At 33.2% G+C, this 27,947-nt stretch overlaps 1 protein-coding gene across 1 annotated transcript; it reads right to left on the reverse strand.

Annotated features, from left to right (window-relative positions):
* Positions 1-20,140: 20,140 nt before the first annotated feature.
* LOC18592707 (putative S-adenosylmethionine carrier 2, chloroplastic) lies at positions 20,141-27,918 on the reverse strand. Its single transcript, XM_007019557.3, has 12 exons — positions 27,731-27,918; positions 27,072-27,179; positions 24,746-24,828; positions 24,005-24,081; positions 23,608-23,698; positions 22,994-23,047; positions 22,825-22,920; positions 22,399-22,488; positions 21,873-21,924; positions 21,042-21,103; positions 20,873-20,953; positions 20,141-20,515 (listed from the first exon to the last, which is right to left on the reverse strand). The coding sequence occupies exons 1-12, from the start codon at positions 27,783-27,785 to the stop codon at positions 20,384-20,386; spliced, it is 981 nt and encodes a 326-aa protein (XP_007019619.1). The 5' UTR covers positions 27,786-27,918; the 3' UTR covers positions 20,141-20,383.
* Positions 27,919-27,947: the final 29 nt, after the last annotated feature.

Raw genomic sequence — 27,947 nt, forward strand, 5'->3', positions numbered from 1 at the left:
TATGAATATATGTGGTTTATGATTAATGGACTAGTCACGATTTGAGTTGCAACTTGGGTGAGCATCTAAGGCAAGGTTTAAGATGAGTTTTGAATGAAATAACTCTGTGCTTATGAAAGAGATATTAATTCTGATTGGAACATTAGCCACACATGATATATGTTTAAGGTAAGCCATTTGCTAGTATGAATTCAATGAATTGGAGGGACATTTAATTTAATACTTTGAATTTCTAATTATGTGACATATATATATATATATATGTAATGGGATAACTTCTATATAATTCCTTTGCAGGAGATGTTCTGTTTCCATAATTTTGTTTGCATTATAATTGAGTTATATTGCATATTTTCATAATTATTTATTTTAAATAAAAATAACTCTTCCGTTTATGCTTGTTTTCCCTCCACTTTCACACACTGAGTTATAAAAGGACTCATCCCAAGCAAATTGTTGCCTTGTGTAGATAAATAGACTATGCGGACTCCCATACAAGAAGTGAATAGCTAACATGTTCTTTAGACAAACATTTTGGCATTTGGTAGGCATCTTTGTCTAACAAGTCCACTCTACTAAGTCAGAGTTTGAGTCTGTTCTACATTCCGGTTATGGTTTTAACTTGGTTTCATTTCAAACTTTATTTTTATTACCTCAGACCATGTAGGCACCGCGTTGCCAATTATTTCAATTAGTTTGTTATACGAGATGGACCCACCATGCTAGCCAAGATATGGCTTTTATGAATATTGTTTAAACACTTTTGCATTAATGAGGTGTTAAGGGGCAAGTATTAAAGTATTCAAATATATGTTTATAAATGAAATAGTCTCTGAGTTTGTAAATCTTTGGAACATGTGTTTTTTGGTTATCTATAAGTTGAAGTTTCTAAGGCTTGCCCAGGTCTCGCAAGTTCCGTATGTTAGACTCATGTGCCAATCATGACCCCAGGTTTGGGGCGTGACAACAACAACTTAACTAATCCCAAAATTCATATCCTTTCACCTTACTTATTCATTAAACATATTGTCATTAATCATCCCTGAGATCAACTTGTAATTTAGAGCTGCATTCCTAACAATCACACCAATGTTTCCTAACTATCTAACAAAGGCCTCAAAAGAAACAACACTTGCAATTCATCATCCAGGTCAATTTTCATAATAATAAGTTGATTCACCATATTTTGAAAGTCAATCAAGTGCTAAACCATCAATCGTCCTTTCCTGTATTTCAATTTATCAAGATTTTTTATCACAAAATCTTTGTTTCTAAGCAATTTTTTTTTCATATAGTGCAACTAACTTTACCCAAGCATTATGTCTTATTCGTTATATGGTGAAAAACACTGATATCAACCCATATTCTAATAATGTCCAATGCCTTTCTATCTAATTCTTTTCCAATCATCATTTGACAATTCCTTTGGCTTAACACTATCATCCAATACTGAATCAAATAAATTCTTACAATTCAGATAATATTCCATTATTAACTTCCAAAAGACATAATTTGGAATTATCAATTTCATCATAGAACGTGTATCACCCTCCATGATCCAAAGTAATAACCTGTTCTAGTATCAAATGTTGGATCTGAAGTAACAAATATCAACACAATTTCACAATACTCATAGAGATCAAATAGGAAACTCAAGCCAACAATCACCTCAATATAATTTATCCAAACTAAATAAATAGATGTAACAAGAAACAACCAAAAATAAAAGATTGTAAATATAGATGAAAAACCTTTTTGTATAAAGAAAAAAATCATGCGACAAAATCCATTGTAAAAGGGTTTCTTGTGATAAAGAAAGGAAGTGTTGCAAATAAGTAAAAGAACACGCCGAAAGGGACAAAGAGGAAGATCGCAGCAGTTCTTGAAATACTAGTGTCATGGCAGGTGGAAGATAATAAGAAGAGCGTTAGGAAGTATAAGAGAATTAGAGAGAGAATTTAGAAAGAAAAGCTCTAGAGGAGAATGTGTTAACTCTGGAAAGAAGAAAAGCCCCCCGAATGAATTGTGAAGGCTTTATATATAATGCTAAAAATGGCAGTTATCGAAAAAGGCTTTAATACACATAATGAATGACATTATTAAGAAAATTTTTAAGGTTGGGTAACTGTTACTAAGAGTTAATGTCAAGTCACGATTAGAAACCCCTTATATGACCGTTGAAGTATTTTGATGTAATAAGACTTTCTCGAGTAAAAGGTAATAGAGAAGGGGTATATGTTAAAAGGCATAGGAGAAAAAGCCATATGTGAATAGGTACAAGAGAAGAAGCTACTTGTGAACAAGTACAGGAGAAGAAGGTGTATGTGAACAGGTGCACAAGAGCAAGATAAGATGGAGAAACACTTGTACTTTAGAAAAAGGTTAAAAAGAAGACCTCTTAACTACCTCCACATCAGAGCCATTGAGCCAAACTTTCCAAATCATCTCAAGATGAAAGTAACTCATGAACTTGACCACTTATTCCGAGTTGCTTTCATTGCTATCCATGTGAAGTGGTTGTTCCACTTATCCTAGTTATTCGACATGAAGTAATGCTCCACTTATTCTAGTTGTTTTACATGAAGTAGTACTTCACTTATTTTACTTGTTCTCTTTATTCTTTGTACAACATTACGCTGTAAAACGATTCTTTTAGAGAATAGGTATTAACCAAAATCATCTATTTACATTTTGCCCCCCGTATAAGAATTCTTATTTAAGAAGTTCTTATGCATCGATTTAGGGAAAGTTATATTTTGTATTGTAATGCATTGTGCTGTAATACCTTAGACAATAACACTTTAGACAACAATGTCTTCAAACAATAATACCTTAGACAATAACATGCTACTATTTTTTGTAATACATGCTCATATCTTACATAATATTTGATTGATTGTGTAATAATATTCTCCATACATAATATAATATTTGTAATTTCTTGTTTATATTTTTCTTGCTTGTTGGCCCATGCATGAATTTGTTTTTTGTTTTTAAATACGAAACAAAACTAATTTATGCATGAGATGATTTTTGATTTTTTTATTGAAAGAATATTTTATTTATTTTATTTTTTAATGAAGAACAAAGCATTTTTCAATGTATAAAAACTATGAGAATTTAACCACCAAGCACTGCTAAAGGACAAAACAAAATGTCACTTGTGAAAGCAAAATCTGTTTCTTTAGCAATTTTTAGATAATAGATCGATCGTTTTTAAGGAGGTTAACCATTTGTTTCCAATAACTATGTTCCTTTTTTCCTATAATTCTACTTGTGATAAACTACAAAGCCACACCAATAGATCTAATATCTATCCAAATCACAAGGTATATGACCTTAAACGTCAGGTTTTATCTATTTTTTCTTCATTAGAAATTATCAACAAGATATGAGTTTGAAGAAAATGGTTCCTCAATTGGGGTGATAAAATTACTAAAGATTTTTGTGTTAAAGATACAAGTCTGTACAACTAGAAACTTACATGATTAAACCGATTAAAAAATAATATCAAAATGGCTCAATTTCTTATGCTAACTGAGCTAGGGAATTCTACGTAGTCTAATCACCAAGTTAAATCATTACTTTAAAAATTGCTATTTTGTTTCCAACACGCGGCACTATCTCTTATGCACATGGCACTAATGCCACGTGTAGTTTATTGTGTTGCTCACGGCTTGTGCCGTAAGCAATTTGGTGTGTTACTCACAGAATGGGTTTATTGCAATTTGTTGTTTGATGTTATATTTTTTTATTTTATTTTTTAATAAAAGATATTGCAAAATAGTAATAGTGTAAATTATAATTTATGTCATTAAAATAAATTTTAATTTACATTTATTTAAGTGACATATCTTTTTATATAATAAAATCATAAAAATATAACTATTTAAATTTTTAGAATTTTTTAATAACAATATAAAATAATTTCTCTTTTAGTGCATGTAATATTTATAATGTTGCTAAAAATTTGTAGAATACAATCAAAATGCGTAATGCTAAGTCAAAATTGTTATAATGAGCATAAAGATAATACTGATAATAAGATTGTGTATGAGTACTTATCTCATTTTTGACTTGATGCTTGTAAGAGTAGTGGAATTTCTCATGTTCCTTATGAATAATGCATCAATTTGAGTGTGATCACTACACGACCCTTTTTCTCCTAGCCATTTTTCCTCTTGTGTTTCATTGCTTCTTCTAGAAAGACTCTACATACCCTTGGCTAAACTTAAAAGTTGTACTCATATGACTTTTGGTATTTAGACTTCTATTTGCTAGTAATGCTTCTAACCCTTCAATAACATATATGTAATAGAAGAATTTGAAAGCTGACTTATGATTGCCAATATTCCACGAGCAAATACTTTTCCAAGAATGGTAACTATTGCTATAGTTCATATATGATTCTAGCAAAGCTAAGATTGAAATTGAGAGGGATTGCAACAAAGATTGTTGTATTGAAGAATCATGAAGAGAAGTTGCGAAAAAGATTAGATACTTTCTCCAAAAGCCGTTTTTCTCAAGAATAAGTAAATCAAAATAACGATTCTTCTTTATGCAATTCTATAGTCGGTTACTCTTTTATTAGCTTTATAGACTCATCATAGTAATGATATTCATCTAAATGTTACATGCTCACACTTCATATTACTGTACGTGGCCAAAAGGGAATCTTAACTTTACATCAAGGAGGTTGACTTTTAACTTGATGTGAAGGAGATTAGTTCAACCCTTTATATAAGTAAGTATAAAAGTTGCAACCAATTTGTGAGTAATAAGCTGAGCCAAGAGATGAGCGATAAAGCTTGCAGCCAATAGCATAACATCATTATAGCCAAATTATGAGTGATAAAGCTAGTGGCTAAAATATGAATGATGAATTATGGTCAAAGACTAAGTGATAAAGCTTGCGACAAATAGTATAATATAATTGCAACCAAAATATAAGCAATAAAGCTAGCGGTTAAAGTTTGAATTTCTTTTCTTTCTAAATATCAAATTTCAATACATGAAGTAATGAAGAATCAAAGTCATAAAGTATCATACATGAGTGGGAAATGAGTTGTTTTGGACCATGTTGTTCCCAATCAGTAACTCTCCTACTTGCATCTTTTTGTGAAATATTCTATGCAAGTCTCTACATTCAAGAAGTGAATGACCAACTGTTCTGTGATAGTCACAATATCTTGGGTTGGACTTCTTTTTTGTTGTTGGTGGTCGTGTAACAAGGGACAAGTTCACCTATCTATCCCTAATCCATTCATGAAGAAGTGCTTTCATTCCATCTAGTGGAACGAAGAATGGTGGAAAAGAATTATTATCCTCATATTACCTTCTCTTTAGATCATCCTTTCTAAGACGTAAATTTGATTGTAATGGGCATCTTCTTTCTCTATCTTTTTCTTAAATGGCATTCACTATTGAGGTATTCTTTCTATCAAATCAAGTAGCTCCCTTTTGTCTAAGAACCGTATTATTGGTTCTTCATGTGGCTTCCACCAAGGTAACAAAGGTTAGAAGAGATAAATTATCCAAGTGTAACCTATTTTTATCAAACATTCTTTGAATGCAAGTCTTCACTAATTCCTTCTCATCATGAGACTCTTATATGTCCAACACCCTTTCTTTAAAGCATTAAATATTCTTTAGTGAAAGATTTAGAGAATTTCAACTTCAAGTCATCATCCAATCCCGCTATTCTGAGTGTTTCCATAAACTTCATAGCATGCTCTCGTGCATCACCAATCTTACCATTGAATGCATGAATATAAGACTAATGTAGTCCTTCAGATATGGCTTAACCACGATACTTGCTGGGTAAGGAAATTTAAGATCAAATTCAAAAAAGTTGAATCTCTTATTCTTCTGATCTAGTAACTTTTGAGCTCTTCCATTGTCATAAAACCTTAGGTAGAACAAGTGAGATTACTACAGTAAAGGTAGTTGCTAGTGTAACAGCAGTAATGGAGTTGATTGGATCAGGGTTTGCAATTAATGGGCTTGGCTATGGACAACATACTCAAAGTACACAACGAAAATAAAATTAAAACTTTAGAACTAAACAACCAAAACACACCTCCACCCATGGATCACCTTGGTGATATTTAACACATAAAAGCACAAAATTAATTATTATTTAGAAAGCTACCTTACCAAGTAATTTCGTAATCACAATGGCATTTCCCGAAACAATCCCGCGAACACCACAAGGAGCAAAACCCTAGCCAATCAAGTGCTTAACCTCCAACGATAGTACACACGATCACTGTCACGACCCGGTACTCCCCTCGAGCCCGTGATAACCGTCGCGGTGTCCTGATCGACACTCATTACCCCCAATGTCAACTGAAACCCTGCAAGGTTTTAATATTAGTTTCTCATTTCTCTTGTGAGTAACCATTGTCAAATATCGTGTTCTAAAAGATTTTAAGCTATTTCCAACTTAAATCAATAAAAAAAATTATTTCTGTCTCACAAGGGCATTTTGGTCATTTTTCCTTAAAAATTTTGAAATCAGCTAAAAATGTAGTATGCAAGTATAAAACACATAATTCATAATCAAAAATAAGTTTAAACGTCTAAAACCTTCATTTAAAATGAAATTATGACTATTTGAATTTAATAAAATATTTTATTTTCTTATAAAACAATATTTATAGAGTTACCGGTAAATAATTTTTGTAGCGTAAAAGCTAAATAAATTCATACATACTGTAATACAGATAACCAAAGTATAAAATTTAATTTACAGTGACATGTGGGCCCATGAACGACCAAAAGTATCAAAAGCGGTAAACCTACAGTTTTTAAGGATGCAAGTCCAACTGTAGCCCTCAACGAAATAAGCTATCTACCGACTATCCTGAGCTTAAAATGGATGAAAATGAGGGTGGTGAGATTATATAATCTCAGTGACTAAACAAATACCATCTAATATATCTAAAGATGAGTAAATGGAGACAGATAAAATAGTTTAACATGCAGTAATTCATCACCTTTCAACTCAATTCAACCAAATAAAATCAACTCATATAAATTGAGTAATCAACATGGCTTATGAATTTCTTAAAACTTTGGCTCGTGCCAAAATCATTCTCATACTCAGTTATCAGGGATACCTTGGCCGAGGGCTATCCCAACCAAGTCCGTCAAGGCTGTTAAAAAGTTATGTACGCATAAATCATGTTTTTATTTTGAAAACATAGCCGTTCCTTGGCGTTGGCTGAGTTCACCCTCACATGGTGGTTTGGCGTGAAGTGAACTCTAAAGTGTTAACCTTGGGAGTTATCCATCCGCGCCTCTCATACTGAGGTAAGAATATAATAGGGTTACCGTGCCCCTCTCATAGGCTGGTCCACGGAACTCGTCCATTGCAGCGACCAATATATAACCCACCAATTCAATAAAATTTGCAATATCATGACATGGCAATTATTTTATTTTACAGCCTCTTAAGGCAAATCAACAGTTCATACATTTTCAACACAATTTCCAATTCAACCATTCATGCCAATATTATCATAAGCCATTCAATTCAAACCATAATTTATAACACAGCAATTAGTCTCCAATCACTCCATTTTCCAAAACCATCATTCAATTTCAAGATAATTTTATAAAATCATTTCATTTAATCACATTTTGCTTATAAAACATAAAGATTTACCATTTAAACTCATTTTTCTATCAAATCACAAAAACGATTAAAAACTACTTTAGATAATTATGACGATAATAAGGTTACTCACTATAATGGGAATCGAATTTCGAGTACTCCGATTCTTGATCCTCGGGTACTATCTCTTTACTTTTGCCAAAATGCTCACCACCTAGACATAATGCACAATAAGCCATTTACTACATTTGTGCTAAATTGTTATAAAACCAATCTAAACTCTATATGAATGCATGATATGGAATGCGAATTGTTCGGATTATCGTCTAAACACAGTGTTCTACACAAATTCAATTGTGTACCTAAATAAAACGGTATTGGCCTAATTCAATCTATCACCCGATTAATTAGCCAATATGTCCAATTCAACTCCAAATAATTCCATTTTTCTCCCAATACTCCAAATCATCAAACACAAATTAAATAACTTGAAATATGGCAAAATCATCCTCACATTTTCTCTTGGAAAATTCAGCCATGGTGGGTGCATCAACACTAATTTTTCAAGCTTGATTCTCACACCATAAATCACTAATTTCTAACCAAATCACTTGAAATTAAATCAAAATCATCATCAATATTCTACATGGAGAATTCGGCCAATGATGGGTGATGGGAGGAAGTGAATTTTTCTTGTTGGCTTTTCATACTACACATCACTAACTAACTAAAAACACTAAAATACATTGAAATCTAACCAAATCAAGCATCAAAACCTCTGTCTAAGTGTTCAGCCAGCAAGATACCCATCATGAAATCATGTGATTCAACCATGGAAAATGCAAAAAAATGTATGGGAAAGGTAGATCACAAGTCAAAATCAAGAAATTTTACCTTCGATTGCTTGATTACTTAAAATCCACCAATTTTCTCTCGAATTTTCACCCTAAGGTTCTTGTTCTTTCTTTTCTTCCTTTGTTCTTGCTTTGGCCGGCCATAATGAAGAGAAATGGGCTGATTTTGTGCTAATTACCATTGGTCCATTTTTAAATTCTTAACTATTAAGCTTTCTTTCTCCACCACATAAAATCCTTCAATTATCCATAATAATATTGGGTAAAATCCATGTGTTGGACAAGTGTTGGGTGGTGTAAAATTATAATTTTGCCCCTGAGGTGGCCAAATGACTATTTTGCCCTTATCCTCGAAAAAACTCTGAAATTAAAATTCTTCACTTCTCAAACTCAAATTATACTCCAAATGATCAATCTTAGTCAAAAATTTCATCCAACACTCATCTTAACCTCGGGTGGCAAAATGACCATTTTACCCCTAGGTCATGAAAATTCTAATTTGACTCCAAATCGGTTCTCGAACTCCGAATCACCATTTTAAGTCATTCTGGGATTTTAAAATTCTCAATTTCATCTTAAAATCTCTATTTAGACTAGTTCAAGGCTTAATTCAACTTAATTGTACCATTTGGTACATTGTCGTCCTTTAACGATTTTTGAGGTACCCAAGTAAGCAAACATGCATTCTTATGTAAGAATGGCATAATAAACATATTGTAGAGCCGGTCTTGACAATCACACATGAACCTTTAACAAAGGAGAGAGTTTTTAACTATACTTTGTGCTAGCAAAAAGGACAACAATTGTCCTTTTCTTCTTTTTTACAAGCTTAGTCAAACCTCTCTTGAAAGTTGCTTCATAAGCAATTTCATCTTTACACGAAAGGAATGGCGGCAAAGAGAGAAAACGTTTTCTTTTTCTTACAAAAATTAGATTTTCTTCAATTGTGAAAATCTCTCATATGAAAAATAGTTAAAAGGTGACTTATATAGTTAGGTTAAAATAACTTCAATTATGCAATTAAGCCCTTAATATTATAACATATTATAATATTGGGCCCATTACTTAATTAAACTCTTTTAATTAAGTCCTTGAAAATTAAAATCAAAATTAATTTTCTTTATATTTTGCAATCAAGGTCTTATAATTATAGCTATTTATAATTATGCCTAAAACTTAATTAAACTCTTTTAATTAAGTTTATAAAAGTTAATTACCGAGCATGTGATTTAAGTCTAACTTAAATCATCACTCTTCCAATTTAATTCAAATGCAATCATTGTGTGTGACCTATTAAGTTCCTAACATATTGGCAATGAAATTGATTAATATAAATTTCAATCAATTAATTTATAATCAATTTCACATACTAAAATTTGCATCTAGTAATGCATCATAGCCAACCAATTGTTAGGAAAGTCAAAGGGTTCTTTGACAACCTTTTAGTATACAGTCTATCAATGTAATTCATTCTCTCATCATATATCCTAGAGATGATAAGAGCTTGGTATAGTGTCTACTCTTATTGACCTCTATATTAGTTCCTGCAATTATAGCATTAACTTTATAACAACTTAAGAAACCTTTTCATAATCTCCATGTTGCCTTGGCTAAGGACTTCAATGAGCTAATGTTAACCAAGAACTGATAGGATATGTCCTCTAAAACACTTAAGGTGATTATTCCTATCTTGACCACTCATTTGCCTTCACATGCTTCATACTATACCCAAAAGCATCCTATTTAGGCATCTTTGGTTAGGCACTCGTGGGGATGAAATTAAAGCATAGCACTCCACATATAAGATAAACTGGTGTTTCAAGTCTAGGGAGTTTTTACACGATTGACACATGAGAAGTGTTGCATAGACACTAGAGTGCATTACCAAATGCACTTCTCATGGCAGATTACGTTTAGCGAATTTGCTTTCCTAGGCAAGCACCTATATTCTAGTTTCAAGTATCTCTATACTTCAATTTATGGGATTGATTGCTTACTTCCAAAGTAAGGAACATAGAACATACTAAGTAAGGAACATAGAATATACTAGTCTTTAAGCATCATTGATGTCTAGTCTCAATGATACATCAACTAGGAACATTTTGAGATTATACTATAATGCATATGGATCTCATAATTGCAACCCATTACAGTTACCTTACAAGTCATATTAATTCCATGGACTTCATCTAATTAGACTTATAACTCATTATAATTGATGTCTTATTAATGAAGGAAAACCTCTAATCATTCAACATGAACGATATTATTGCATGATTAAAATCAAGCCTTAACCAATCCCAATTGGTTGCAGAGCTCATCCCAACAGCAACAACTATAGCATCAGTTGCACTTTCTCCATTTCCTCTATTCCCATCAGTGTTTGCAATTAAAGGAATGGCTCAATCAGATACACTCTCATTAAGGTGCCCAAGTTAGGCTTGAGAAGTGGTGGCAATAGAGGACACAAGTTGGGAAATAGTCTCCATCATCCGTCTATTATTGTCCTCTAACGTTTGCATTCTTTCTTGAAAAGCTTGAATCATTCTCATTAGATCCTGAATATAGGATGGAACAAGTACATCTTGATTGCTAGTGGAACTCTCCATTTCTTCAGGTAATGCAAAGTTGTGGTAGTAAGAGTTTTACTTAATACAATCACCCATCCCTAGTTAAGTCGCCAAAATGTAAAAAGGGTTTCTTGTGATAAGGAGAAGAAGCGTTACAAACAAGTAAAAGGCTGCGCTAGAGGCGACAGAGAGGAAGATTGGAGTAGTTCTTGAAGTACTGAATGTCAAGGCAAGTGAAAGATAATAAGAAGAGAATTAAGGAATAGAAGGGAATTTAGAAAGAGAAGCTCTAGAGGAAAGAGAAACCCCCCGAATGAATTGTAAAGGCTTTATATATAGTGCCAAAAGAGGCGGTTACAAGAAAAAGCTTTAATGCACACAACGAATGACATTATTAAGAAGAGTTTTAATGTTGGGTAACTGTTATTAAGAGTTAATGACAAGTAATGGTTCGAAACCCATTATGTGACTGTTGAAGTAATTAGATGTAATAAGACTTGATCTCGAGTAGAAAGTAATAGAAAAAAGGTATACGTGAAAAAGCACAAGTAAAAAAGTTGTACGTGAACATGTACAAGAGAAAAAGTTGAAGAAGTTGTACGTGAACAAGTACAAGAAAATAAGGTGTATATGAACAGGTACACGAGAACAAGGTAAGATGGGGAAACACTTATACTTCAAGAAAAGGTTAAAAGGAAAACTCCACATCTAAGTCATCAAGCCAAACTCTTCGGAACATCCCAAGATGAAAGTGACTCATGAACCTTGCTACTTATTCCGAGTTGCTTTTGTTGTTATCTGTGGGAAATGGTTGTTCCACTTATCTTAGTCATTCCACGTGAAGTAATGGTCCACTTATCTGGTTGTTTTGCATGAAATAGCAGTTGTTCAATGTGAAGTAATATTTCATTTGTTCTAATTGTTCTCATTATTCTCTGTACAACATGACATTGTAAAACAATTCTTTTAGAGAATAGGTCAACTCTCTACATCACCATAAAAGAATAAAGGCATAATATGTCACGACTCGGTACTCCCATCGAGCCCGTGACAACCGTCGCGATGTCTCGATTGACATTCATTACTTAGAATGCCAATTGAAACCTCGCAAGGCTTTCGCATCAGTTTTACTTCTCCCCTGTGAGTAACAGTTATTAAATACCATGTTTTAAAGAAATATAGACTAATTTTAAATCAAAAACAATCAATAAGTAATTTCTACTACATAAGGGTATTTTGGTCATTTAACCTTAAATTTTTGAACCCTGGTAAAATTATGATATATGAGAAATAAGCATCCATTTCATGTCTAAAAATAAGTTTTGTTGTCTAATTCATCAATTTAAAGTGAAATTATAGCTATTCAAATTAAATAAAAATATTAAATAAAATATTATATTTTCTTATAAAACAATATTTATAGAACTTTGTGTAAATAATTTTTATAGCGTAAAAGCAAAATAAATTCATACATACAGTGGTACACGCAGCCAGGTATACAAAATATTCTACAATGACATGTGGGCCCCCAAAATAACCAAAATAAACACGACTATAAACCTGCGATTTCTAAGGATGCGAATCCAACAGCAAACCCTTGACAAAATCGACGGTCTACAGACTGCCCTGAGCCTGAAATGGTTGAAAGAAGGGTGGTGAGTTTTTATAAACCCAGTGAGTAAGCAAATTCCATCTAAAACATCTAAAGTCGAGTAAATGGAGACAATTTAAAACATCTTAGTATAATATGATTCATAATATCAAATCTCATTTCAACCCATATCAATCACTTACATTTCATCAAATATAATCAACAAGGCTTATGACTCTCTTAAAACTTGGCTTGTGCCAAACTTATACTCGGTGACACCTTGGCCCGGGGCATCCAACCGAGTCTGCCAAGGCTGTGAAAATAACATATGCACATAAAACAAGTTTTTATGTTTAAAACACAGTCATTCCTTTGCGTTGGCTGATTTTCACCTTCACGTGGTGGTTCGACGTGAAGTGAACTCTAACATTACCTTATGAGATACCCTTCGTGTCTCTCGTACCAAGGTAAAATATAATGGGGTTTACCGTGCCCCTCTCATAGGTCGGTCCACGGAAACCCGCCCACTGCAGTAAGCTAATCAAATAACCCACCAATTCAATAAAATTTTCAACAGCATGACATGGCTAATATAATATTACCAGCCTGTCAAGGCAAAGCAAAATAGTTCATATATTCCACACAAGCACAAATCCAACCATGCTTGCCATCACATTGTCATAAGCCATCAATTCAAACCATATGTCAAAACATATATATAACATAAGTATACAGTCTCCACTTACTCAATTTCCAAAACCAGTATTCAATTTCAAAACAAGTTATAAATCTCATTTCGTTTAATCAACACTTCAATTATAAAACATAATAGTTTGCAATTTAAATTCATTTTCCTTTAAAACATAAAAAACAAGTATAAACTACTTTAGATAGTTAAGATGAAAGTCTGATTACTCACAATAGCAGGAGTATGGAATACTCCTATTCTTGATCCTCGGGTACAATACCTTTACCCTTATCAAATGGCTCACCACCTATACATAATACACGACACATAATTCAATATATTCGTGTCAAACTATTATAAAACTATTTCAGGCTCTATATGAATGCATGAAATTGAATGAGAATTGTTTGAATAATCCCTTAAAGATGGTATTCTACATAGGTTTAATTGTGATCGGAATGAATTTGTATTCGACCAAATTCGAACTATACACCATTGATTTAACCAAAACATTCGATTCAACTTCAAATATATTCATTACACTTCCAATATTCCAAATACACCAAAGTACCTCAATAAGCTTGATTGTAACTTAATTCATTGTAACCGAAATTCATTCCGATTCCGGACTAACTTGCTAATCAGTGTCAACACAGTCCAATAAATCCATTTATATCATTAAGAATCAATTCCAAGTCCATTTACTATGATTTTCTCATTGTTGTTCAAATCGTTTACTAAAGGAACCATACGTCTCTATAACCGTTTTCAATATCCGGCACCACAATTTATCAAATATAAGCTAAATAACATGAGATATAACAAGATCCATCATCAATATGTCCTTTAGTAAATTCGGCCAAATGAGGGTTTGATGAAGAACATGTGGTTTTCATGCTTGTTTTTCACACCGAGTATCACAAAACAACTAAAAACGTGTATATAGCATGAAATCTAACAAAACCCGTGATCAAAACCTCTCCCCCTAGGTTCGGCCAGCAAACTTTCCTTCATGAAATCTTGAGTTTCAGCCATGGAAAATGAAAAAGAATGCATGAGAAAGGTAGATCACAAGCTAAAATTAAAAAATCTTACCTTTACTTGCTTGATTCCTAGAAATCCAACAATTTCTCTTGAATTTTTTTCCTTCCTAGGGTTTGTTCTTCTCTTTTTCTTTTTGTTCCCTTGCTTGGCCGGCCATAAGAATGAAATGGGAGAAGCTTAATGTGACACCTTAACCCCTATAGGCTCATAACGAGGCATAGGCGTAATAACCCGAGCCAGGGGTAGTTTTGTCATTTCCTCTAATAAGTTCCCAAAAGGAAGTTTTCTTATATTTAAGGTCTAAATAAGCATAAAGACCAAATAAATTATGTATAATGATGAAAACACAAAGAAAACTAGATGTGGCAATAATTTTAGCAATAAGGGCAAAATGGTCATTTTGCACCTCGAGTCAAAATTTTAAGTTTCATAAACCCGGGTAGTTTAGATATTGTGGACCTTGTCCCAATGTCAAAAGAATAAAAATATTTCACAAAGGATTGGAGAAGAACAAGTTAACTTGCTAAAGGGCATTTTTGTAATTTCTAAGGGAGTTGGATAAGTTTGAGCTATAAATATCTTCTCCTTCCAACAGCTTCTTCATTCTCCAGCAGCTTATTCTCCTTCTTCTTCTTCCATCTCACGTTGCTTCCATCCTCCATGGAAGCTTGATATGAAACTTTCACAACTTTCTCTCTCTAGCTCTAATTTCTGTACCTTTGTGCCCTTTTGACTAGAACCCTTGTGCTTTTTCACTCTCTCACTTTAAAACCCTCAAAAAGTCCTTGTTTGGCACTTTCTCTCACTAGTTAGAGATTTTAGAGAGATTAAAAGAGATTTTTCACATTTGTTTGGAAGCTATTGGAAGAGAATTCAACTACAAAGAAACCCTAAGGTGAGTGATGAACTAGGCTTGATTTTAAGTTGTTGATAATGGCTAGTAATTGGGATTATGAGCTGTTTTATTGTTGAGTTGTTTACTCATTTTTAGTGTGATTAGAGTAGTGCAAGGAATAGCCATTTGATATAGTTGGAAGCCAATTAGGAATGACTAGAAGAATTTGAATTAGAAACTAGCTTTTGGAGTGATATTAATGTAAATTGGATTGGTTGTGATGTTGTGTGTGTATAGGTTCCAACAAGGCCTCACTTGCCCATTTGAACCATTAATGGAGGTTAGAGTCGATTAGAGGTTCAGCAATACCGGTGAGTGAACTGCATTTCAAAATCGTTTTGGGAATGTGACTGTTTTGTACAAAGCATTTGAGTGATTTTATACAACTTTTTCTTAAAACAAGTGCCTTGGGAACAAGCTTTTGCTAAATAGTTTTATGTTGTGATATGTGGTTGTTATGGATTCATGCACTATTGCATTATGATGATATATATATATATATATATATATATATATATATATATATATATGTTGTGCATGATAATTGATATTGTGTATGATGATTATAACCGTGTGTGTGCACGATGTGGGGGAATGCACATGCCGGTGATGATGGTGGTGTGGGAGATGGATGATGATAGTGCCCATGCGCACGATGTGGGGGGGATGTACACGATGGCACTGATTGTGCACGATGTGGGGGGATGCACATGAGCCGGGTGTGATTATGATGATATTGATGTTTATCTATGTATTTATGCATATCTATGCTTATGAAATGAAAGTTCATGAATATGATATATGATTGAAATGCATGTGAAATTTGGCATGATGAATCTTGAGAAATTCCCATTTTCTTGCAAATTGATCTTTATTGCAGCACCAAATGGATTTTTTGTGCAAAGGAGGTCCCTTTCTCACTTAGGTGCCCTGCTTCTCACTACAGTGAGAATGCTTTCTCGCTGCAGCGAGAAACATTCTGTTTTGGCAGTAGAAAACTTGTTGCAACGAAAATAAATCTCGCTGCAGCAAGAAACTCTCAAGTTCTGGTGCAGTGTGTTCATTTTGATAAAGATTTTGACCATGTTCCAGTCCGAACTGGGAAAAGTAGTAAACATAAAAGTTGTAGCCCTACCTCTTATCTTTCTAATGGTTTAAAAATCAGGTCAATTGGATTTCTGTATCGGAAGATATTCCAGAAAAACTGAAACACATGCAAACTAGTACTATTTCTCGCTGTAGCGAGAATGAACTTCGCTGCAGCGAGAAACATTCTGTCCTACATGCTACCCTATTTGGTTTTTGACATATTTTTCACCCATTTATGTTCATGGATTGATCATGGGTTTATGAAACACTATGAGGGCATTAATCAAGGTTTGAAATGAAGGGTTTTTAGTAAGAAATTAAATCAAGTGCATTGTTTTTGAAACAAATGCATCATGATTTCCAAATTCTTCCTATCGATTGCTTGTTCCCTTCTTATGTTCACTCACTGAGTTTCGTACTCACGTTTTTAAACTTCATGTTTTCAAATTGGAGGCAGTTGGGACCTAGATTGAGTTGCATATTTATGCTCGCTTTCTTGGTAGGTACTGTGGCATCTCAATAGCCGCATCTTCACTGTGGTCACTCCGTTGGAAGTCAAGAGTCATTTTATTTTATGAGTACGTTTATGTGATGTAAAATACTAAGATACGTATCTTAGATGAAATATGTATATTTTAACTATTAATGTCACCATGAGTTGAAATGTTAACATCATTTTGGGTTTATATTAATGAAATTCTTGATTACTATAGCCCATTATTAAAGTGATTATAAGTTGGAATTATGAAAGGTGACTTGAGAATAGTTGATGGGATGTTAAGCAAGATTACATAATAGGCTTGCTTGGGCTTAGTGAGCTATGCCCATTAGGCCCATGCGCCAGTTATGGCTCGGGAATTTGGGCTATGACACTTAAGTTGAGCTTATAAAGGTAATTATAAAAATATTAAAACTTGACATGTGTCACCATGTGATTGGTCCATGGTTAATAACTTAACCATTAAGAAATCTCTCACCACCACATAATTATTTCATAATTATCCAAAGTATAAAGTGATAATAGGTGAAATTCATGGGCTTGACAAGTGTCTTGGTGGTGTAAAATTTCAATTACGTTCTCATGGACAAGTGAAATGATCGTTTTGCCTTTATACTCGAAAAATGTCGGAATTGAAATTTTTCACTCCACAATTTCAAATTATGCTCCAAATAGTCAAACTTGGTCAAAAATCTAGTCCAACATTCTAATTTTACCCTTGAATGGCAAAATGACCATTTTACCCCTACATCATGAAAATTCTCGAATTAACTCCAAATCAATCCTCGAACTCCGAATCATCATATTAAAACATTCTAAGGTTCAATAACTCTCAAATACATCCTAAAATCTCTATTTTGACTAGTTCGAGGCTTTAATCAACTTAATTGTATCACTAGGTACAATATAGACTTTTAATGATTTTTTCGATACATTCACTTATGCAAACATTCTATCAAGCACATAAATGATATGACAAGTATATTATAGAGTTGGGCTTGACATAATATCTACAAAAGCTGCCAAACTATTCAAGAATTAAAATAAGTTGTTATATTTTTATTGTGTTAAATCAAATCTTTGTACTTTTATTTGAGTCAAATAAGCACTTTTATTTTTATTTTGAGTCAAATAAATTCTTATAACTAATCGTTGGCTTAGTTAAAATGTCATTAGTCATTCTATATCACATGACTCTAACGTGACACAAACATAACATGTTAACATATCATAATAGATGATTATGTAATATATTGATGTAACATAAATACAAGGTCATATCACATTTTTCAACCTCCACATCAACACCACGTTAGTGTCACATGGACAAAATGACAATAAACATTTTAATTAAGGACAATTAGTTAACCATTAGTCATAAAGATTTTTAATCTAAAATAAAATAGACTGAATTAAATGTAATAAAAGAATAAAACCTTATTTAAATTTTTTTAAATAATTCAAGAACTTTTGAACATTACACCATAAATAAACAAGTTATAAAGCATTCCCTCTTTCTACACAAAGATAAGCTATTGTTCGTGTTCTTAAAAAATCCTTTATAAAACCAATGATATTAATTACTACTAAGTAAGCCGAATGGGCCCCAATAAACATAACATAAGGTGTGTGGTGATAACTTGTTTATCTAATGTGCTGAACTTGACCTAGTAAGAACAATAGAACATGGAAGATGGTGGCGGCTGTGATATGGCAAGCTGATAACTCTATGATATAGAATTATTTGGGCTTAATTTTTATAATAATTTACTTTAGTTCTTATCGTAATGCATAAGAAATTAGTAAATTTTATTTAATTATTTTAAATTAGTTGTTTTAGGTTAGTCAATCTAATCTTAGTTAATTTTATACTTAATTTGGTGTTAATGTAGTTAACATAGGTTGTTATTGATTTATTTGTGCTTTTATAGGTGTTTGATGAAAAAAGACGTTTAATGGAAGAAGGAGAGCAATTTCAAGGTGTAGACTTTCACTGCATATGTTTCGGTATTTCGACCATAACTTTCTTTACAAAGCTCCAAATGAAGCGACTCTTAAACCATTGGAAAAATAAGAGAAAAATCTACAACTTTCATGTTTACCACTTTGCACAGTTCGGCCTATATGATGGTCAAAAATCTTGTCGAAGTTGACGCATAATAGTAGTCTTAGAGCAATTACCATTTCTGTTAATTAATTGGGTAAGGCTGCAACTTACATAGTCTGATGAGAAAATCCCAGCTGAAATTGACTTCTTTTTTCACCCAACTTGGCCTAACTTCAAAGCCTATAAAAACAACCTTTCGGAGGACTTTAAAGAAGAACGAAGAAATCACCAGATTGATATCTGACAGTCAAGCTACAGAGTCATTAAAAGAATTCGAAAGATTCAAGGAGATTTGGAGATCAAGAATACAATCCTTGATTTGTTTAGTTATTCTTTTATTCTCTTGGTTTTAATGTTTAAATTTTATTCAACGATAATATATGACTTGATGGGGAACTAAGTTTTTAATCTAAGATTATGATTGAACTCAATATGTTGTCTAAATTATTTATCTCTCTTTTACTTATGTTTGATAGATTTAAGTTATTTATTTTGTTCTGTTCCTAATGCTTCTAGTTGATTGGCCACCAATTAAATTGAATTAAAAACCTAAGTTAAACCTTAACGAAGGAGATTTAGATAGACCTTGAATAGAATAGCGTATGATCGAATACACTTATTTGATTAGGTTGTTTGATTTGCATATAAGATAAACATACACCTATAAGCCATACGTAACCAAAATTAAAACACGAACTTAATGAATCTTTCTTCAATATAATTTGCATAAATATATAATAAATTAATTGAGAAAGGTATTTTTATGATAAACTCGACAGAGACTTGTAAATAATTTAAGACTCTAAGTTAACAATTTAATCTATTAAATTGAGTTAAGAGACAGAGATAATAATAAAATGAAGTATTAAGAGATATCATATTCTTAGGTATGGTAATCATTCACATTTAATAAAGTAAATTTGCATAGATTTTAGTTTTAGTTTTAGTTTATTAGATTCAAATCTTTCTTCTTAATTTTAATTGTTTAGATAAAATTAAGATGTGATAATTTTAATAGTTAACAATAAGGATTAATTCAATTCTCTGTGGGATCAACACTCTACTCATCTCTATATTATCTTTGCAATACCTGCACTTGCGTGAGTAAAAAATTGAACAACACAAGCCACCCTTAAATAATTTTCAACCCACAATCTAATAATTCTTGTAAAACACAATGGAAAATTTTGAGACGATCTTATCGAAAATTATTAATCAAAAGAAAGATCTCATGCAAAAAGCTTGCTCTCCTTCAGGCTAATGTGCTCTGAATAACCCATAAACAGAAAACAAAAAGCTACTGAATAGCACTTGAAGAAAATTAACTAAAACATATTATGAAGTATGATGTCACAGATCAAAACTAAAAGAAATCTAACCAGATATCAATCATCTGAGTAAAAAGAAATTGATATCTATCAGTAAAAGTTAATTTTGCTTGAAAGAAAATGACTTCTGATTTTCTGGGCGCCTTTCGGCAAGCATTTGCTTTGTTTTTTCAAGAACACCAAAGAAAATTGAACCACCTAGACCTATCCACAGCACCCTTGGTCCAATACCCTGCAACAAACAATTGGAGAACAAAAGGTGAATCTGCTGCAACCTTCAGCTACAAGTTAATATCTATCTACATTCCAATTTTGTTGCCAAGACAATTATATTTCCCACTCCAACATGACCTTTTACTTGATAGTGTCAAAGCTAGCAAGGATTTGATGAACAATTTGACCATATCTTTCACAGTTTTGTTAACAAAAGGAGCACATTAGAACTATCAGCTAAAAGTCATGACCTTTTGCCATGTTAACAAAAGGACCAAAACAAATTCTTTAAGCATAGCAGAATGGGCAAAAAATATAAGGAAAGACAAAGAATTTAAATCACAATCAACAATTAAAGGAATGAAAATGTTCAAACCTTCAAAAGAGCATGGGTTCCTTCTTCTTTCACTATAGTCCTTACACAGTCAAAAATCCCTTTGTACTGCTTTGCTGATCCCTGCAAAGAATAAAAAAGAAAGAGAGTTGAAGAAGAAAAAAGAAACTATAACACCTTTCACCAAATACAGAGGAAAAGGTTGTCTGACCTGGACCATTAATCGAGTTTTTATCACATCAAGAGGAGTTGTTACAGCTCCAGTTATGGCACCTGCATATGAATATGTTAGACTTGGGAGATTACCACAGAAGCAGACTGCAGACCTTTGCGTATATGTACAGTACATGCACATGGAAGTTATCAGTCATGATGGACTGATACGAAAAATTGTGAAAGTATTTATGACTTTCTATGACTCTTGTACATTTATGCTCTACACAGAAGCACCATAAAACAGGATTCCAATTGACATGTAAAGTGCTAATTTTTCTCCAGAGGACAAATTGGAGGCCAACTTGGTGTGGAAAGAGATAATATAGGAGGTAGTGGTCAAAGTTTAGAGTGAGCATTTTGTCTTGATAATGGATTGTTGTGATGGGATCACTGTAGAAGTGTCTTATCATACAAGTTGACTAATGCATCCCTAATCATTCTGAATAATGGAAAAATGACATTGTAAATAAGGCAAAGGAATTTACTCTCATCAGGAATTTGTCCAAAACCTCTTAAAGGGAAGAGCAGGTTTCACATTTAATTTTACAAAAAACAAAGACAAATATTTTAGGTAAAATACTAAGAGGATCTGTCTTGCATCATTATTGAACTTGGGACTAATACAGGATTTAAATGTGAATGGAATTCTTAGAAAATTCATTTTCCCTTTTGCATCCTTATTCTTGTGATAAGAAATAAGAGTTTTCTGGAATTATGACCAAAATCAAAACCAAGCTGGCAATAATAATAGCATATCGCTAACTCTAAATTCAAAACAAAATTAAGATACGATGGAAATCTGAAACTGCCAAGAAGAATATTTTACCAGCAAAAGCACCAAGTATGGCATTCTCAGGATCATTCAGGTCTCTTTGTGCCTGTAGTAAGGGCAAATAGCATTAGCATTAATTTCAGAATAGTTTCCCAGTTTATCACATATGAAAAATGACAAAGTGAGGATGCTTATTTAAGTATTCTGTATATGATATAAACTATCCAACACTGATCAGCAATAGGATGATTGAAAACAAGTATATAAATGAGTAACATGAAGTTGCAGAAGCTCTAAGAGTAACATTTCAGTGTCTTCTAACTCAATGAGTGTCATTTATGTTTCCTCAGTCACATAACAAAGGGACTGCCAGTTCTTGAGGCCACCCTCTTGGTAGGATTAGATTTGAGCAGCCTTAACCCTGCTTTGTGTAGAGACTGTCCTCAGTTGCACAATAATGGAATTCAATTAATTTGGGCTGCTGTTGCAAACATTTTAATTTGTTGTATTTATACTGAGTAACATTTAGAAGTATGCACTTTCTATGTCAATGTCAAAGAGTAAGAAAGATAGTGCTTACTGCCAGCTTATATCCTATTCGTAGTTGCTCGTAGATGCAAAATTGGATGGCATCAAAGGGCAAGTCTCTCAATAAGAAGGATCCGTATCCCTACAATTTCGAAAAGACAGGTCAGGGCATATGCACCGAGATCATCCTGCAGAAAACAGCATTCACATGCATGATAGCAACTAGATACCAGCAAGCAGCAATCACATGCATAAAATAAACAAATAACTCAGCAAAATGATGATTGCAATGATCCAAAACACAACATCAGACATCTCTTTCAAACAATCTTCATAAGAGTGTTTCAACATCAGAGCATTCTCTTTGAAGTTGTGGTTGTTTTCAGTAAAGATGAAATTAAATAACAAAAACTATAAGACTGACATTTCAGATTGAGTCCCAAGAATGAAGCATAAAATGAGACATAAGTTTCCATACCGCATATAGACCTTTAAAACCCTCTTTAGCAACAATAAGGCGTACAGCAGCAGGGGCAGAAGCAAACTGCCCAGTTTGCATCCTTTGCTTAACAACCTGCAAAATGTCTAATGAGCAGGAGCAAGCAAGAGAGAGAAGTGACTGGTGATAAATAAGTGAACCTAATTACCTCTGTTGGCACTCGAACAAGGGAAGAAGCAGCACCTCCTAAAGCACCTGCAGTCTGAACAAACTCTTACAACCAATTTATATCCAAAAAAGGCACCATGCAGTAGGTCAAAACATGATGATCCTCTTCAGCTCAAATAAGAAAGGGTCTAATATTGGGCAATATAGGGTTATCACATTCCATACCATCAATAACCAACTAGACTGAATATGTTGGTACTTGGCAGACCAATTTATGAAAGTTAGGTCTCCTACTGATTTTGGCAGCAGCTGAGCTCAGACTAACAAGCCAACCCCATGAAGCCTGACCTCTGAATCTCTTTCCGTTCTGATATTTCCAACTCTCCATTTTTGTATGAGAGGAATAACAGACCCCACTCAGGTGTATGCATATCAATGAGTTTATTCATAACATGAAAATAAAAGGATTTAGAGGGGAAAAATTTTGAAAAGGAAGAATATTTGTATAGATTATTTTTATCTTCAGAAAACTAGAAGCTAAAAGATACATAACCTGAGAGTGACCCATGAACAATTCAAAACTGAGAAGTCATTGAAGCAAAATTTGACTGGAACTCATCCAGCAATTTGCTGCGTGATGATTAGAAAACTTACCAAATGAGCAAAAGCACTCATGTTTTCAGGGAAGGCCTTTAACAATTTCTGCTTTGCAGGTTCATATACACCAAGAAATATAGCTGAAGCCCTGTGGATAAAAAGGTCCATCAGCCCAAATGCTAATGAACCGAAAACAAATTCTAGAGAAACATCAAGAGCCACTAAAGAGTTGCAAAACTGAGGGTGCAAAAAGGTGAATCAAGTACGGAAAAAAGGATTTCTGTAATTGTAATTTAAGACTTTACTGAGTTGCAGTTACCTGGTATAAAAATTTTAGTTAGCTTCACAATAAAAATCTTGGAACTACACTCAAATAATAAGCACATACGGTATGTGAAACAATAGGAACATTTGTTTTCATATATGAAATAACAAGGATGACAAAAATACTCACGGCAAAACACCAGCAAGGTTTCCACCCAATCCAGAATAAAGACCTTTTAAAATTTCTTTTCCTCCACCACGGGCTGCCTACCATAAGAACAGTGGATTATGGACACTTGATCACAAAGATTCAAAGAAGACTCAGGTCTAGTAAGTAAAACATTAAACAATTAGGTCAAAAGTTAAAGAGTACACTGGAGGGAGGCTGATGGAAATTAAGGCAAAAAACATTGTGTGAGAACAGGCCTTAATAAGAATAACCTTCCGTCTTCTGCCCTTAATTTCTCTTCTATCTAACCTCTTTCCAAAGGGAAAACCATTACAGAAAGGTAAAAGCTTGTTTCATTGCAATAGGTAATCAAAAAATAAAACTTATGCATTAAAACACTTCAAATGTGAATATTCATTCTAAATTGTTGAGTAAGACATGTATTTTAACAGAAAAGCAATAGTGCTAAGACTTTTTGGATAGATTATGGTGCTATAGATGATAGGATAAAGCAGACACCGATGGTAGAAATAGTCTCAGGACTGCCATCCCTTTAATTTCATAATAATCATATATTAATGTGACAGATTTAATCTTAATGAAGATAAGATATTGTGTTTTCCATTAGAACCTACCTCAAAAAAAGTGTTAAGATGCAATTTTCCTTTTCAAAAGTTGTATCTAGTTTGAAAATATGACAGACGATTTGGCTTCATGTAACATGCTGGCAATGATTAAATAAAAATTATTACGTCAACTTACCTGGAGTCGAGTTTTTATTGTATCGATTGGGTATAAAGCTGCTTCTACAACAACACCAGCAGTAGCTCCAGCTATGACACTCTCTGCAAAATACATAACAGATCTTTAGAAAGATCAGCTTCCAACCATGCTAAAGTTAAAGAAAGGAGACATTTTATCAGAAAACTAGTAAAGGACCTTTCCCACACCTGGCAAGGACTTACGGAAAACTTGCAATGTAGGGACCAAAGAAACTCAGAGCACTTGCTCAAAACATACAACAAGCAATCAGTGAATTTTCAAAAATATAAATTTTCAAGAAAAATATTGCTAGTGGAGAAAATAAATGCTCTATTTTTCCATTGAAACCAAAAACTGCTTTGTAATTATTTCTTTAAACAAAATAGATTCTCATGAAAACAATTCAACCATCTTAGCAACAACGAGCTACTAAATGCCACATTATCATGTAAAACAAGCCAACCTCTCTAACTTATTAGATTACTTATTTTGCATTAGTCTCCATAAGAGATAACTTTGAGCTAAAATGAGCAAACCGCTCTAAATTATTAGCATGAAAATAACTTTTGTTTGATTACTTCTTTCATGTTAGACTTCCCAAGAGCGTTAAATGCAACTAACTAATTTCAATATGCACTGTTGTATTGAATGTAGTAATTTCAATTTTGTAGATAGTTACTTTTGGTTATTACTTATTCTCTTTAAGAATTGTTTTACAATGTAGTGTTATACAGAGAATAATGAGAACAACTAGAACAATTGAAGCATTACTTCACGTAGAACAACTAGAACAATTGAAGCATTACTTCACGTAGAACAACTAGAACAAGTTAAGCACTACTTCACGTAGAACAACTAAAGCAAATGAAGCATTACTTCATGCGGAACAACTACTTCATACGGATAGCAGTGAAAGCAACCCTGAATAAGTGACAAAGTTCACGGGTTACTTTCTTCTTGGGATGTTTTGGAGAGTTTGGCTTGGTGACTTAAATATAAAGGTAGTTAAGAGTTCTTCTCTTAACCTTATCCTGAAGTACAAGTGTTTCTCTCTTACCTTCTTCTATTGTACTTGTTTATGTACACCTTTTTCCTTTAAGTTGTTCTCGTATAGCTTTTCCTATACACATCTTCCACTTACCCTCTACTCAAGAATAAATCTCATCATCTTATTAACGGTCATAAAATCCATTACTTTAATAGTCACATAATGGATTTCTAACTGTTACTCAACATTAAAAACTCAGTAATAGTCACTAAATATTAAAGTCATTATTTATTACGTATATTAAAGCTTCTTCTTGAGTAACCGCCACTTCTAGCACTATATATAAAACCCTCACAATTCAATTGGCAACCTTCTCTTCTCCAAAGCTTAAACAGTCTCACCTAGAGCTTATCCCTCTAAATTCACTCTCTAGCCTTCTTCTACCTAGTGCTGCCCAACTTCACTCTATCGCTCACCTATTCTCTATCCATCCTCAATCATTACTCTAATATTCATTTATTCTCTTCCACCTGCCACAGCACTCAGTACTTCAAGAACTACTGCAATCTTTCTCTCCACAGCTTCTGGTACATTCCTTTTACTTGTTTGCAATGCTTCCTCTCCCTATCACAAGAACCTCTTTACACATTTCCTTAGTATAAATGTCACCTGACAAAAACCTTAGACCTAATCTTTAAACCATTAGTGTTGCAACTACCTAGGACAATGTTTGGAGTTCTAACAAATGTTTCCACTGGTTAGCACTCCTACAAATATAATGGTCCATTTATAGAACCATGTTTTTCCTGTCCCATTTAAGAATATGTCCACCCATTCTTATAAGATCAGAAAATTTCCTAATCATAATTCTATTCGCACATAAATTTCATTTCATACTTTTTTTAGGTATAACTGCACTAAATGCAAGTGGCTCTAATCAATTTATCTACTGTCTGTCAGTGGAAAGACGGTTTTATAAGAAGCATTTCATATAGAGAAAACCCCTTAGCTAAAATTAGCCTAAAACCAAATTGCATTTGATCATTTTACCTTTCAACTTTCAAACTTTTCTGAACCGTTGTTCATTACTTCCTCATTATAACCCATCGCTCAAATATTATGCAAAAAACATTGGTGAAGCTCAAGCAATAAGAGAAAGAACAACAAGATGGATGCATTGTACTTGTCAGTAAACCACAGTTTGCTGCAATGTGCACATTAACATTTATTGGCAAAGATTTAAATTTTTTATGACGATGGCAACCCTAAAATTAAACACTGACAGCCCATCAAATATAAACAAATCAAAGGTGCACATAAAATTAATGATTGAATTACCATAAAATACACGGAAAAAATGAAATGGATTTTCGTCTCCTACATGAACCGAAGCTGACAACTTGCTTTCTTCCTTGTGAGGATCACATTTCTTATATCTCAATCCATCTGTAAAACAAAAGCATTTGTTTCAAAACAAGAAAAATAATAATTAGCTTCAAAATGAATATAAATCCAGATGTCAAAGGCTGAGAAGGAAGCTCAAAAGAAACAGAAAATGCAGGCCTTTCAAGCTATAAACAAAAGTCGAAAGGGCTGAAGAATTCCAAGAGATGGAAATGAAATATTCCATCTATACATTATATTAATTAAAGTTGAGCCATTGCTAAACCAATTTTACAGTGTCAAGGGCCTAGGATGTGAATGACCACTAGCACCATCTGCATATAATCTTGATAGCAATACCGTTCTAAATTCAAGCTCTTACACGAGTTATGGTAGAGTTGAGTTCTTACTTCTTAAAAAAAATATTTAACCAATCAATTACTTGGGCTTGCCAATATAAGAAATGAAATAATTTAAAAGAGAACAACATTTCCTGATTTGGGTACTCGCAAAGGACTCAAATTTATCGATGATCAATTAGGATCAAAACCGGGAAGAAAAAAAAGGAAATTGAACAGTTCAAAACTGGAAGATAGTTAAAAGGAAAGACCAACCTGGTGAGATCGTCTGGGAAGTTGACACATTGGACGACACTGTACGAGGATCCATTAGCTTCAGTTGTTCAAACCCTACAACTTCAATAGCAGAGCAAAAAATGGATAGCGTGCTTTCTTCTTCAGAGTGGCCTCCAGTGGGAAAGGAAGCAAGTCTGCAACTGATCAAAGGGTTTTTCAAAAGGGGGTGAATGTACGGAACCACCCTTGCCTGGCT

The sequence above is a fragment of the Theobroma cacao genome, chromosome 8 (assembly GCF_053813885.1).
Source record: "Theobroma cacao isolate CCN51 chromosome 8, ASM5381388v1, whole genome shotgun sequence".
In the NCBI taxonomy this organism is placed as follows: domain Eukaryota; kingdom Viridiplantae; phylum Streptophyta; class Magnoliopsida; order Malvales; family Malvaceae; genus Theobroma; species Theobroma cacao.

Bases quoted from the DNA above. Each gene is read 5' to 3' on its own strand.
- LOC18592707 (XM_007019557.3), bottom strand. From the start codon at position 27,785: ATGGATCCTCGTACAGTGTCGTCCAATGTGTCAACTTCCCAGACGATC. The intron at 27,180-27,730 runs GTTGGTCTTTCC...TTTGTTTTACAG, and splicing joins TTCCCAGACGATCTCACCAG to ATGGATTGAGATATAAGAAA. The intron at 21,925-22,398 runs GTAAGCACTATC...CCCTTACTACAG, and splicing joins GAATAGGATATAAGCTGGCA to GCACAAAGAGACCTGAATGA.